General features: G+C 36.4%; 1 protein-coding gene across 1 annotated transcript in view; it reads left to right on the top strand.

Moving 5' to 3' along the window:
• RpL10 (ribosomal protein L10) overlaps positions 1 to 11,085 on the top strand; it is a 75,842-nt gene extending 64,757 nt beyond the window's left edge. Inside the window, exons 4-5 of the mRNA XM_089085971.1 lie at positions 745 to 907; positions 10,861 to 11,085. Coding sequence (XP_088942097.1) covers positions 745 to 907; positions 10,861 to 11,028 — 331 coding nt within the window. The 3' untranslated portion in view covers positions 11,029 to 11,085. The remainder of the gene's footprint in view (positions 1 to 744; positions 908 to 10,860) is intronic.
• The last annotated feature ends 2,583 nt before the right edge of the window (positions 11,086 to 13,668 follow it).

Below are 13,668 nucleotides of genomic sequence, written 5' to 3' on the forward strand. Positions count from 1 at the left end.
CACGATAATTTCTATTACCAATGTGTATTTGCCGTAGTTGTGCCAACTAGGTAAATTCTATTACCGGAATTTCCCCGTATTTTGCACCATTTTTTGAGGTTCCATTAAGTATTATCCAGAGTGACTATACCTACCGAAACTCAAGGACAAATTATCGCAATGGTTACTGAATTACTTTTCTTATAATAAAAAGAGAATTAAATACTTGCAACTGAAAATTGCTAAATAATACTTATATAAAAAAAACTAACACAAAAATATTATTTGCGAGCAATAGCGATCAATCTTTTATTATTCAGTTAACCTGCTTTAATCATTCTATAGAAAATTTGATTATCTTGTCTCAGAGTTCAACTACTAGATTTATTTGAATAGTAATGTTGTTTTTCTTTCGTCTTTTTTGCTAAAATCTAAAATATGCAATGGAAACCTCCATAAAATGTTGAAAGTGAACTTAATCCTGATGGTGTGGTTTCTCATAACGTTTTTTTTTTTTGGCGGGTGAGGGGGATTATTGACTTTAATTATTGTGAAGGAGTGCGCGTAGCAGTCTTGACCTCATCTGACTTGGCTCTGTAGTGAATTGTTAGTAGTAGTTATAGTTTTTATTGTAATTTTTTGTCTCGTTTTAGCGTTAAAAAACAGCTACTTCTGAAGTAAACTTTCCAACTGCAAAAGCTTATAAAAATCTAACGACTTAATGTCTAACTTGCTTAATGTCTAACTAGAAGAAAATTCTTCTAGGCTCCAAACTGGCATGAGAGGGGCTTTTGGTAAGCCTCAGGGCACTGTCGCCAGAGTCCGCATTGGTCAGCCGATTATCTCAATCCGTTCTGCTGATAAAAACAAAGCCCCCATTATCGAGGCACTCCGTCGTGCTAAATTCAAGTTCCCAGGCCGCCAAAAGGTACATTTCATTTATTAATGTGTGAAGGAAAATTACATGATTTTAGAATTTATTATTGCTTGTTTATATAACCATACCAAAACTCAGGGTTGTCACTTAACTGACTTCTGACTAATTTAGTGATTCTCCACGAGTATCCTATGATTTCTGGTTTGTATAATTATATTTGACATCTTTATAGCACTGTACTGCCCTCAGTATAATTGAAATAGCCAAAAGTATAACTTTTTACATAGATCGCATTTTAAACTACCAAGGACATCAAAACATTTTTCCCTTTGGACCTGTCTTAGGTCTATTAATGCCTGAAAACAGTGATTTTCTCAGATATCTGTTTTGTTTGATATAAAATAGTAAAGTTTTAGGGTGGTACCACAGTGTCGTCTGTTCTGTCACGTTGGAACATGAAAATAAATGCAAAGGCAGGGTTGTCTAAAAATTATTTTTGTCATCTATTTTTCACCCAAGCATCTGTTAACTGCTTGCAATGCTTTATTGCTGTTTTTGAGTGTTTGGATAATGGCAATGTTTAAACCATTGCTACCTTATCTGTAAAGTAGTGATAAAAGATAATGCTAGATAATTGGGGAGATTTCCAATGGCAATTTGGTTTTATAGAATTGCTTATTTCACTCTCCTGACAATAAAAGCTGTATTTGATTGTCTCCTGTTTTATGCATTGATTTATTTTTATACTTATTCGGTTTTGAAAATTAGTGGTGTCGAAATTAAATTCTATATTTAAGGCATGGATTTCGCAATATTTTTTATGGTTCTAGGTGTTTACCCCCGCGGAAAATACCCCCCCCCCCCCGTGGAAAATAAGGCTTTCCAAATTTGAGAATTTTATTTGAGTTTATTTTTTTTTAATTTCTATTGGGGGGAAGGAATTTTGGTACTTCTGTATTATGCGCCGCTCACTCAAGTTTACGCTGTGTAAAATTCGAGAACACGCCAGTTTATTCGTTAGTTTCTTCGTTACTTTAGAAATAAATTTGGGCTATAGATTTGCATATTAGGGGGGGGGGAATAAAGTATAGCGGGTCTGCATGCAAAATGTGTTTGGTAAAATTATTCTGCATATTAGTTAGATAGAAAAGTGTATTTTAAAGCCAAATATATGGCCATGAACATAGTAAAATAACATAATGAAAGGCACAAATAACATAAACTTTGATCAGTGATCATCATGAAACATTACATTAACCTAATAATAGTAGTTAATACTTGGAAAAACGGTCATTGGAAAAGAAATACTTTAATACTTTACCCCCAAATACTTGGGGGTAAGTAAAGTATCCAAATACTTTACCCCCTTTTGTGCAAATATATAGCCCAAATTATATATTTCCCATATATTCTGTCACTTGTCTTTGTCTTGTCTCGCGCTAAGCGGAAAAAAACTAACGAAGAAACTGGTTTGTTCTTGAGTTTAACAAAGCGTAAACTTCAGTGAGTTGCCCATAATACACAAGTACCAAAACTCCTCTCCCCTACAGAAATTAAAAAAATTAAACTCAAATAAAATTCTTAAATTTGGAAGGCCTTCTTTTCCACGGGGGGGGGATATTTACCGGGGCTTTTTGGCTAGTTTATCATTAAAAAGATTGCACGCCTGTTTGTAGGAGGCATTCTTCCTCTACTAAGTAGATTTTGGTCAATTTCACTTTCAGTTTCTATTGATCAACAAACCCATGTGTTATTGTGAAATTTAAATTGTAGATTATTGCCTCAAATTGTGAGTCAGACATTTTTCCTAACCTAGTGTGTTATTATCCTTATTAAAAGACTCTAAAGTGCTATATTATACTTATTTACCTTGGATTTTTATTGTGTTTAATGTGTTTTTAATCGGTGATATATAAGTGTAATTCCCTAGAGACTTCAACGTTTCCTGATTTCGAATTTTCTTTGTCGCTATTGCCGCTGCGAAGTTGCCTATATAATTTTCTTTTGGGCGATTCCGAGAATTCAACCAAAAAGTCGGTGAATTTGCATCCTAGTGTCGATTCACTGACTAAGCAAGCAGAAGAGGGGTAGTCACCTGCCGCAAGTCCCGGTGTACCTGCCAGGAGTAAAATCCCTTAAACTGCAGGGGTCAGGTGAGCAGGGATCAACGCTTCCCTTGCTGAGTAAGCTTTAAAGATGCTGCGATCTCCCCCAAAAGCACCAGCAAGCCCCAAAAAGAAGCAGAGGCAAACCAAGGAAAATAACCCGGTAAAATCAACCCCAGGAAATTCTAGTATTCAACAAACTGAGTCACCAGCAAGAAAACGAAAAATCTCAGAGCTTCCACCATCCCTAACTGCTCTAAATTATCATATTTTAACAATTAAAAAGAAAAACGGAACACCTTTTGTAACATATGATCATGTATTAATCAGAAAAGTAATATTTAAAGTAGCCAGAGGTAACTTTGAATTTAGTGTTCAAAAATCAGGCACGGCAGAACTTTATTTCCAAGATACTGAAGGAATAGATATAATAATTCAAAACTCTAGCTTAATTCAGCTTACTAACTCAGGAATTGAAGCCACAAAACTCATCAGAGAAAAGAAATTCCAATACGTATTTCGTGGAATGGATCCTCTTTGGAATCACAAGAAAACAAATCTCAACTTTTAGACTCATCAAGAAGAACTTTTCCCATCACAAATATGACTAGGCTCAACAAAAGAAATGGAGAAAGCCTGACGCCGAGTAAGTCAATCTTGCGATGAAAACAGAGCTCAAGCATGATGTATATCTTTATGGGCAAAAAACCCCTTTCAAGCCCTACAAGGCCAAGCCTTTATACTGTATCAAATGTCATGTACATGGCCACACTAAAAACAATTGCCAGCAAACAAATCCTTCCTGCTCCAAATGTGGAAAAGACAACCATAACTCAACATCCTGTCCTGCTCCTGAGCCGTACTGCAAAAACTGTAAGACCATAGGGCACAGTGTATTTCAAAAAGATCTATGCCACACCCACCATCAACGTGCAGACATTCTCAGAATCTCAACTGAGCAAAACATTCCTTTCTCAATCGTTGCTGCAAAAATACCCAAGACTCTAAAACCAAGTGCTGTCCCCACCCAAGTTAAGGAGGTGCAGAAAACCCCCGACATCCAAGCTTATCATTATGCAAGCACTTCTTATTCTAACGCCCTCAAGGGTAATAACAATAGCGTAGATGTTCCAGGAATAACCCAGTTAGCCAAAGGTAAGACCTGGCAAAATCAAAACACAGTTCCAACACTTGAAGCTACTCATCAGATGAACAGTTCTGAATTCCAAAAGCTGGGCATATTTCTGACTCTAAATCACCTCATCTCAACCTCTGGACAATCAGAGCAAGTCAAAGCTATTCTCACAAGGTAAGCAATTACCACACTTCTAGGCCAACAAGTTTGGTGACAAGCTAACACTAAATTTGAGAAACTTAGAAATGGAGTGGCCTTACCTCCTGCTTCTCAAGAAGTATTAAAACAAGTCCAGAGAGGACAAAGAACCAAGGCCCTCTCAAGTCATCATTCCTCTGATCTTAAGGAAGAGACATCAGAAAAGACAAGCAAACTACGGAGGGACAATGCTCCCTTAGTAAAAGGTAATGATAACTCAAAATTTCTGTCTTCAGAAGCAAACTAGGAAATTATAATTACCATCCATGAATAGTTTTACGATTTTGCAATGGACTATCAGGTCTCGATATATTTTAAAACTACATGAACTTATCGCATATATTATTAACTATAATATTCATCTTCTTTGCCTCCAGAAAACAAATGTAAAGTCTCAGACGAGTAATTATACCTGGATTCCATTTTTATAGAAAGGATTGATTAACCAGAAGGAAAGGAGGCGGAGTAGCAATCTTCTCATAAAGGATATATCGCATTCGGCAATAGCCCCGAGAGGGTACCGGAATGAGATTGATGTGTTAGCGTGAATTTAAATATCCAAGATAGACATCCCTTAAAAGTCTCTTCCTTTTACAATCCCAATGGCAGCAATGATATTAAAACCGTGCTTGAAGAAGAAACAAGAGATTAAAACACTCTTATTTTAGGTGGCTTTAATGCTCATAGCTCTATATGAGAAAATTGTGTACACTCCAACATTGCGGGTAAGATTATAGAAGAGTTTATCCTCACCTCTAACAATTTCACAGTTCTAACTTCCCATGGCCTCCCCACCCACTACAATATCAGGAGTAATACCTCATCAACGATTGATTTGCAGATTGGTCCAACATGGCTTCAGTCTCAAATCCAGATTTCTCTTGTCCCAGATCTTCCGACCGACCATACTGCAACCCTTATCGAAATTTATACAGCAAAATACACTCCTGTTACACCAACTATGAGATTCAATCTGAAGACAGCAAACTGGACCGTCTTCAAAAACATATTAGATAGCACTGATTACTCTACTATCAGGCTAGAAGAAGATATTGAAATTAAAGCCACAAAACTAAGTGACACTCTCTTAACAGCAGCAGGAAACTCAATCAAGAAATTCTCTAACCAAATGTCTAATTCTTTGTTAAAGAAGTCTAACAAAATCTGGTGGAGCCAAGACTGCGGAAATGCAGTTCTAAGTAAAAAGAAAGCAAGAAACAATTTCCAGAGGCATCCAAGCCAAGAAACTTTTGTTGCTCTTAGCAAGGCTGAAGCTTTAGTAAAGAAAACAGTTTTGAAAGCCAAGCACTCAGCTTGGAATGACTTTTCATCCAAAATTGACCATAATGTCCCTTCAAGTAAAATGCCGTCATTCATAAATCTAACGGCTGGCAATAACAAAACTTACTATTCAAAAATCCCCTGTCTTACAGCAACGAAATCCACTTTAAAGACTAGCTAAGACATTACTGAAGCATTTGCGATTCAATTCAACAAAGAGGTCTTCAGAGTGCATAAAGGAAAGCCTAGAGTGTGCAAGCTGCATGAGAAGACAAATTTCAAGAAGGAATTTGTATGTATGTTTACCAAATCCGAGTTAAAGAAGGCTATAAGGTCGTCTAATTCTTCTTCAGCACCAGGAGAAGACGAAATAAGTACCCAATGGATCATAAATGCAGGAGAAACTACTCATGGACTACAAAAATATTCCCTAGGATGTGGAAACAGGCCATTATAATCTCAATTAGAAAACAAGGCAAACCTCCAGATTTAATCAATTCCTACCGGCCTATCTCACTACTATCAGTGCTTGGAAAACTTTGAAAAGATGCTAAATAGGAGGTTAGAATGGTTTGTGGAAATTAATAGAATTCTACCCAATTCCCAGGCTGGCTTCCGTAAGGGGCGTAATACCGTAGACAATGTAATCTAGCTTGAAGCAGCTGCAAGAAATGCCATAAATAGCAGTGAGATCATGATAACAGTCTTAGTTGACTTTGAATCAGCTTTGAATTATGTTTGTATGTATTGGATGTGTCAAATTATGAAAGGGATGGATCTTCTAGATGGAGTTATTAAGTTCCTTTTCAGTTACTTACCTGAAAGAATATACAAGGTCCGGGTGCAAAATGACATATCTAGTATTTCAACATTGCATGTTGGGCTCCCTCAGGGGTCCATAATCAGCCCCCTTCTGTTCTTATTAGTTTTTAGTGAGCTTCAGTTTAGCAGTGATTCAATATCCAAGCTTGAATTTGCAGATGACTTAGTTCTTTGGTCAGCAGGTAAAGATTTAAACATTATTGCCAATAGTATTAACTTAGCATTATATGAATTAGCAACTTTTTCTGCTGCGTTTTCCCTACCTATCTCCAAGCCTAAGACAAATGCAATCATATTCCACAACAAAAAGTCCGTCATACCACCAAAATTATTAGTTAATAATGTGGAACTATAGAATATGCTGTAGCCCCTAAATTTCTAGGAGTATACCTGGATCCAAGACTGACTTGGCAAAATCAAATCAACTGTGTAAAAAATTCATGTATGCACAGGTTACTCATCCCTAAGCGACTGGCAGGGTCAAAGTAGGCTAATTGCCCAAAAATACTCTGATTTTTACAAGAGGTTTATTTGTTCAAAGATTGAGTATGTCACTGAAGCATATGGAGAATGTAGTAACACTAATCATGCCAAATTAGAAACAATCCAAAATATGGCTAGCAAAATTTCTCTACTGCTTCATGCTCAGTGCCCCTCTAACAAAGTAAAACACTTGACCGACCTGCCCTCTATTTTAGAAAGACAGAATATGTTGATCATCAAATATTACAGCACGATACAAGCTATGGGTTATGAGCATGATATTTTTAAGCTCACTTTTGCCAAAGATGGTATCTCCCATAGTTTGACATCTATAAGGTCATGGAAAACATTTAACAAGCTTGTCCCATCTTGGAAACTTGACTCACCCTGTTTCAGTCATTTCCTTGTCCCCCCAGGACGGCAAATGTCACCTCCAAGTGTTTCACTAGAGTTGATACCCTTGCAAAAAATAAATTACCTGCCAATCCAAATACAGACACTTTTTCATGAGGAAATGACCACTTTGTATCCAGATTCTCTCCAAATTTACACTGATGGTTCGGTTAAAAGCAGTAAATGTGGCTCTGCATCTGTTATCCCAAGTTACACACTGAATATAAAAACCAGACTTCCAGACAATACCTCCATCCTCACTGCAGAGCTATCGGCAATAAAAGAGGCTTTAAAGGTCATCAATATTAACCCACCAGCTTCGTAAAGAGTAGTATTGCTCTCAGACTCCAAAGGTGTCCTTCAGCTCATTGATGATATCCATTGGAGTGCTAAGGACACAGACCTGAGGACAATCAGAGATCAATTAATCAGTCTCCAAAATAGCTTCATTGAAGTTAAGATCCAGCATATCCACAGCCACCAAGGCATCAAATATAATGAGGTAGCAGACCAGCTAGCTAGTAGCTCCTTGAATAATCCAATTAATCCTAATTTGAAGGCCCAGACCTTCAGAGACATACTCAGAAGAAGAATTCCTTCAAAAACAAAAATGCCCAATCCATCCTTATTTTCATCACGGGCAGATAACATTCTTTATAATAGAATCAAAACCAACTCTTTGATCCAGAGGAAAGAGGAGTTTATTTGGCATAAACGGACCGACCCATATTGCAGATTTTGCAACTCATTTCCAGAATCCTTGAACCACCTGATTTTTGAATGTTACTGCATCCAGCAAGAAGTAATCAACATTAGGAGAAGTATTTTCGATTTCTTAAGATATAATAATATCTGCGAGTAGTTCACATAGATGGTAGCATGACTTATTCCTGACCCATCACCCCTTCTGTAGATTGAAAATCGTCATGAAGCCAAAAAGAGACCGAAGTGGACTCCAGAAGGCTTGGCATTTTAAGAAGAAGAAGATATATTTAAGTATTTTCGTCTCGGATAAAAGTCGGAAAGCAGTGTTGTTGACCCAGAAGATTACTATATATACAAAATTACGTCATTATCTACAGAATAGTGCCAAAGGGTAGTGCTATACAAATGAGGAAATCCGATAGTAGTTTTATTTTAATAAACTACCTGTTTCACCCTCCTGAAGGCAAAAACTAAAGTCTCTCTCAGTTTTGGAAACTGATGTATCAGAAAATTGTGTTTTGTATTTCGAGCAAAACTAAAAAGATGCCTATTAACTTTTTATCCAAGAAGATGGTTATTTTACTATTCTTCCAGAACTCTTAGAAAGTGACAAACAACAAAAGTACGAAGAACAAAAGGGAAATCTTTTTGTAAGATTTTCTTTTATATATTTTTGTCTTGCTGAGGACGGCCCTTGGACATAGGGCCGAAATATTCATTCAAATTATCTCCACTGTCTTACAAAAAGATTTCCCTTTTGTTCTTCGTACTTTTGTTGTTTGTGATGGAAAGGCAGTGTGGTCTTCGTCGCTATTTTCTTAGAAAGTGTTTCTTTTTTTATGGGGGAGGGGGGTCTTTTTGTGCCTTTTTTCGGATTGGCTTTTTGGCTAGTTAAACAATAAAAAGATTACAAGTGGCCTAGGTCTACAGAGTTAAAGTTGAATAAAGAGTAAAAAGTTGAAGCTTTTTGATAAAACTAAATGTGAAAAAAGAATTTTCTGTTTGATAACGCTTTGTCTATGTGAAACAAAAATATTATGGCTTCATTGTAAGTGGTGTCAATTCACGAAGATGTTGGGAGGGGTAATTTTGCTGTTTTTTTATTAAAGAGATATTTTCAAAATCTCCCCCCCCCCCCCGATTGACACCGTTGTTCACTCTTTATTGGGCTCAAATTTTTAGTAAAATATCTACCCAGTCAAAACGGCAAAACCTATCTGGGATACTGCCATTTCTGATATTGCCATAAATTCATTTTTCTCATTGGAATAAATTTTTTTGTAGGTCTTTTGACCCTTTGAAGTGTTCTGGCCCATTATATTTTTTTTTCTTCTTTCTCTTTACTATTTTTTTCTTTTATAATCTTGACAGAAACATTCAAATCTATTTATAAATTTGTATTTTATTTATAAATGCAACAGCAATATTGTCTAATAAATTATTTTTTTTCGCCTGTATTTCAGCCAAGTACTCATTAACTACTCATATTGCTAAATTACCATCTTCGACCCATTGGAAAAGGGCACTATCTATAGCATTGCTGCCTTATCTATAGAGTAGTGACAAAAGATAGTGCTAGAAAATTGAGGAGATTTCCAATGGTGGTTTGATTTCAATCAACCACCTATTTCACCCTCCTGACAACAAAACGTGTTTTAGATATTCTTTTGTTTTGTCAATTCCTTTGACCTTCGTTCAGTTTTGGAAATGTTTCCAAAAATTTTGGAAATTTTCAGTTTTGGAATTCCTTTGTTCAGTTTTGGAAATGGATTGTCTAAAAACATAAATGTTTCATCGTCGGCTAAATAAAAAAAAATACCTGTCAATTTCTTTTATGCCTTTTACTATTTAAAATTTGCTGTTAATTATAAATAATATGACTGTTTGACCTAGCTCTGAAAGGAAAAGTGTAAAAAGAGTGTTCGTAGGGACGGGGGGGGGGGGGCCGAGGTTTCCAGTAGCAGCTTCTATAAAACATTCTATATTTGATTTGAATCTTTTATTGGAAGGTGTACTTCAAATTACGGTTATGCCGACCCCTTATCACCGTGAACTTCGTGTTTTTGTTAGTTGTTTCTAAACTCTAGGCAGCTACTTTCTAAATTGTTTATTTATATATTTTCACTTTATTTCCTAATGGAATAAAGCCAGTAACGTCGTAGTTATTATATAAAGCCATAAACTGGCTTTACATTATAGCCACTATTAAATAAAGCCAGTAACTGGCTTTACGTCGTAAATTCGACGTAAAGCCAGTAACGTCGAAGAAATTAATTGAGTCATCGTCCATCAACAACTCAAGTTTATTGAATACTGTCGTTGAGTTGTAGAAGAGCACTATACATAAATTTACTACTTTATCTATAGAGTAGTGACAAAGGTTAGTGCTAGATAATTGAGGAGATTTCCAATGGCAATTCGTCTTTGAAGAACTGCCTATTTCACTCTCCTGACAAGAAAAGTTCTGAAAATAGTCCATGTCGGGATTCAGGTTTGTTTTTCGGACACAACTAATAACATATCTCTTAATTTTACGTTCAGGTTTCTTTGGTTGTTATTTTACTGCTACACAACCTCAAGAAGGCTGTTATTTTACTGCTTCATTTCATCCCTAACGTGGACCTAGCTCAGAATAAGAAAATATGTGAAGATGGTATTGGGACATAAGTTCCCGATGTGTGCTTCTTTAAATTGTTATTTAGTTTTACATGAAAACTGAAGCATATTTTAGTTCAAAATTTACTCATAGCTACTTTTTGTCCATGTTGGTGTCAATTTTGAATATTTTGCTAAATTGGATTTATTTTTTTTTTGTTTTACTTTTGACTCCTATAGTTTTTTTTTTTTTTTTTTTTTTCACAATCTCTATTCTTTGCTTTTAGATCTATGTTTCAAAGAAATGGGGATTTACTAAGTTCGAACGGCCCGTCTACGAAGAGATGAAGGAGAATCACCAGCTCGAACCTGATGGTGCAAACGTTAAGTACAGGCCCAACCATGGCCCGCTCGCCAACTGGAAGAAATGGATGACGCAAGTCCACCAAATGTAATTGGAATCAATTGTTTGTTTTCGTTTTTGATGAGAACCAAATAAATTGATTTCTGGATGAGGTTTTGTTGGGTTTATTCTTCAGTAGGGTTCCCACTTGGAATTTGGATTCTTTTTCGATCTGAAAAAAGATTGCTATAGCAACTGATATGTATAAATTAATAGAGGATTTATTCCACCAGGGTTGGACAATATAGTTAATTTTGGCGTTATTCCGAGTCCTCTGAATTAATAAATCTGTATTCTTTGGTATTGTAAAAAAAAAAAAAAAATTATTATTTGTGCGATTAAAAAATTTACGGGAAATCGTAGCGCCTAATGCTGTGTTGCAACATGTCTACCTTTCGGCTGAGAAGCTGGTTGAAAGAGGGGCGGGGGTGTTGCTGCCGAGGTCATGACAATGTTGAAGACCGCTCTGCCTTTCCATGGCGATAAATAAAAAGTTCATATAGGGATAAATCCTTTTAATAAACAGTGATGAATTTCATAAAAAGATACTAGGTATTTTGATTACATATGCGGTGACCGTCAACTCATACAAAATGAAAATCATTGTACGTTTCTTATTTTAAAAGGGAGTAAAATTTACACCCTTTCTGTTAAATTTAGGAGATGGTGGGGGGAGTGTCTGAAGGGTGAAGGACACATTTGGTCCTCTAGTCGTACATATAAAAAAAAATTGGGGCTCTCCGCTTCAAAAAGGGGTTGAATACGCTGGTCTTAGTGCTATAAAGTTGGAGGGGCCTTGGGACTGCTTTAGCCCTCCAACCGTGGTAATTAAACATATTTATGTAATTCCGATTCAAATATGGTAGTACATACCTATCCTTCTGCTGGTCATTGGTGGTGGGAGGTGTATGGGGATAGTCGATCGGCCACGGGCCCATTTCATGCCTCCAATAACATAGATTTAAAATTTTTGAAGATTCCCCTTCAAACAAAGTGTAACATGTCTGCCTTTCTGAAGAAAAAACTGGCAGAACAGGGTGGGTGCTTGAGGCCAGCAGCACTGCCTTTTTGTCTCCATTCATATTGATTGAAAACTCTTCCATGATTCTACCTACAACACTGTTCGAAAAGCTTGTCTTGCTGCGAAAGAATTTCGGGAGCATAGGATGAGTTCTGGAGAAGCCTTGGACCAACTTTGTGCATGATTTTGGTTCAAACAAGGTGCAACCTTCTTGCCTTCTTGTTGAAATTGATAGTGGGATGAAAGGGATAGAAGAATAATCATAGGCCTGGTTTTGCCCTCCAACCGTACTTTTTGAGAATGTGACGTCAATTAAAAAAAAGTGATGAAAGGGTACAAACTTTCTAATAAACAGTCTAGTGATGTAATAGAGAGAAAAAAAAAATGTAAAATAGGGGTTCTGTTTAAAAATATCACCCCTGGTTTTTGAGAAGAAATCACTTCTTGAGTTTACTATATATCTTTAATGCCAAATCCATACTTTTGAAGGAAAAAAATGGGCTCTAAATTCTTCTAAGGAAACATTTCTAAACAAAATTTTCTATCTTGATCTGCTACAAAGACATCTAGGCTCTATCATATATAACACAAATCGACAAGATAATTTGGCCTATCCCCCCCCGTTTAAAACAAAGTTGCAAAATTGTATAGCTTTTTTTAGGGGGGGGGGGGGATACGTCTTTAATGACCTTTTTTTCAACATCTGTAACGTTGGAAACATTTTGTAACCCCTCACCCTTTGTAAAAAAGTGATTTTGGTCACCTGTGTCCTTTTCTGAAACTGTGAATAGTTATGGACGAACTATTCATCTGCTCTTTAATGAACTCATTTTTTACCATCTCCTTTTGTTTGAACCTATCAAATGCGGCCTAAAAGAAGATGAATCGTCTTGACGACAAACTTTTTAAATCACACCCAAAATGTATGAGTAGCTTACGTCGACAGAAAATCACCAAAACCATCTAGTGTTTGGCGTTTCCTGGCATTTTTTGTTATTGTAGTAATAAAGCAAATTTATGCCGTTGGCATAGGCTAGTTGTCGTTCTTTAGTTTCTGATAAACGAAGATTGAAAAAGAAGAAAGACCAAGCGCTAGGTGGTGTTGTGATGTTTTCGACCCGAGGGCCAGTTTCTACTTTTGTAAGTTGCCCAATTTTTACGGGCCATGGAGACTGTTGGATCTCTGATTGTGTTATTGAGTATTTTTGTTTTTGTTTTTGAAAATAAATATATTTAAATAAGTAAATATCTATATTTCAGGGTTTAAAACGATATTGGTAATTTTTAGCTTTTTCTGACATCTATCGGTGAACGTCCAGTCGAAAAGATTCAATAAAAAAAAATGGTGCGTAAATGGCCGAGAAGAAGATTAATAACGCATCGAATCACTTCACTCATACATACTGATACATAGCCTGCTCTCAAGCTCAGGTTACGCTTAGTGAGGGAGGACTCAAATGTGGCAGAGAACCTCCGAAAGGCTTTGCTGGATAAATGCCCTCTAGGTTGCTGACGTACGAGAATAACATAGCCGCGGTTAAGGTAGGAAATGAGGTTAGTAGCTGGTTTCGTGTTAAATCAGGAGTTTAGCATTTAGGTTCTATCCCATTTATATTGATATCTTGATGAACTCTGTTCTGAGGAGCACAGCAAAGGCAATTTGAGAACAAG

The sequence above is a fragment of the Artemia sp. Qi Xiang Cuo genome, chromosome 3, assembly GCF_049724085.1.
Source record: "Artemia sp. Qi Xiang Cuo chromosome 3, ASM4972408v1, whole genome shotgun sequence".
Taxonomy (NCBI): domain Eukaryota; kingdom Metazoa; phylum Arthropoda; class Branchiopoda; order Anostraca; family Artemiidae; genus Artemia; species Artemia sp. Qi Xiang Cuo.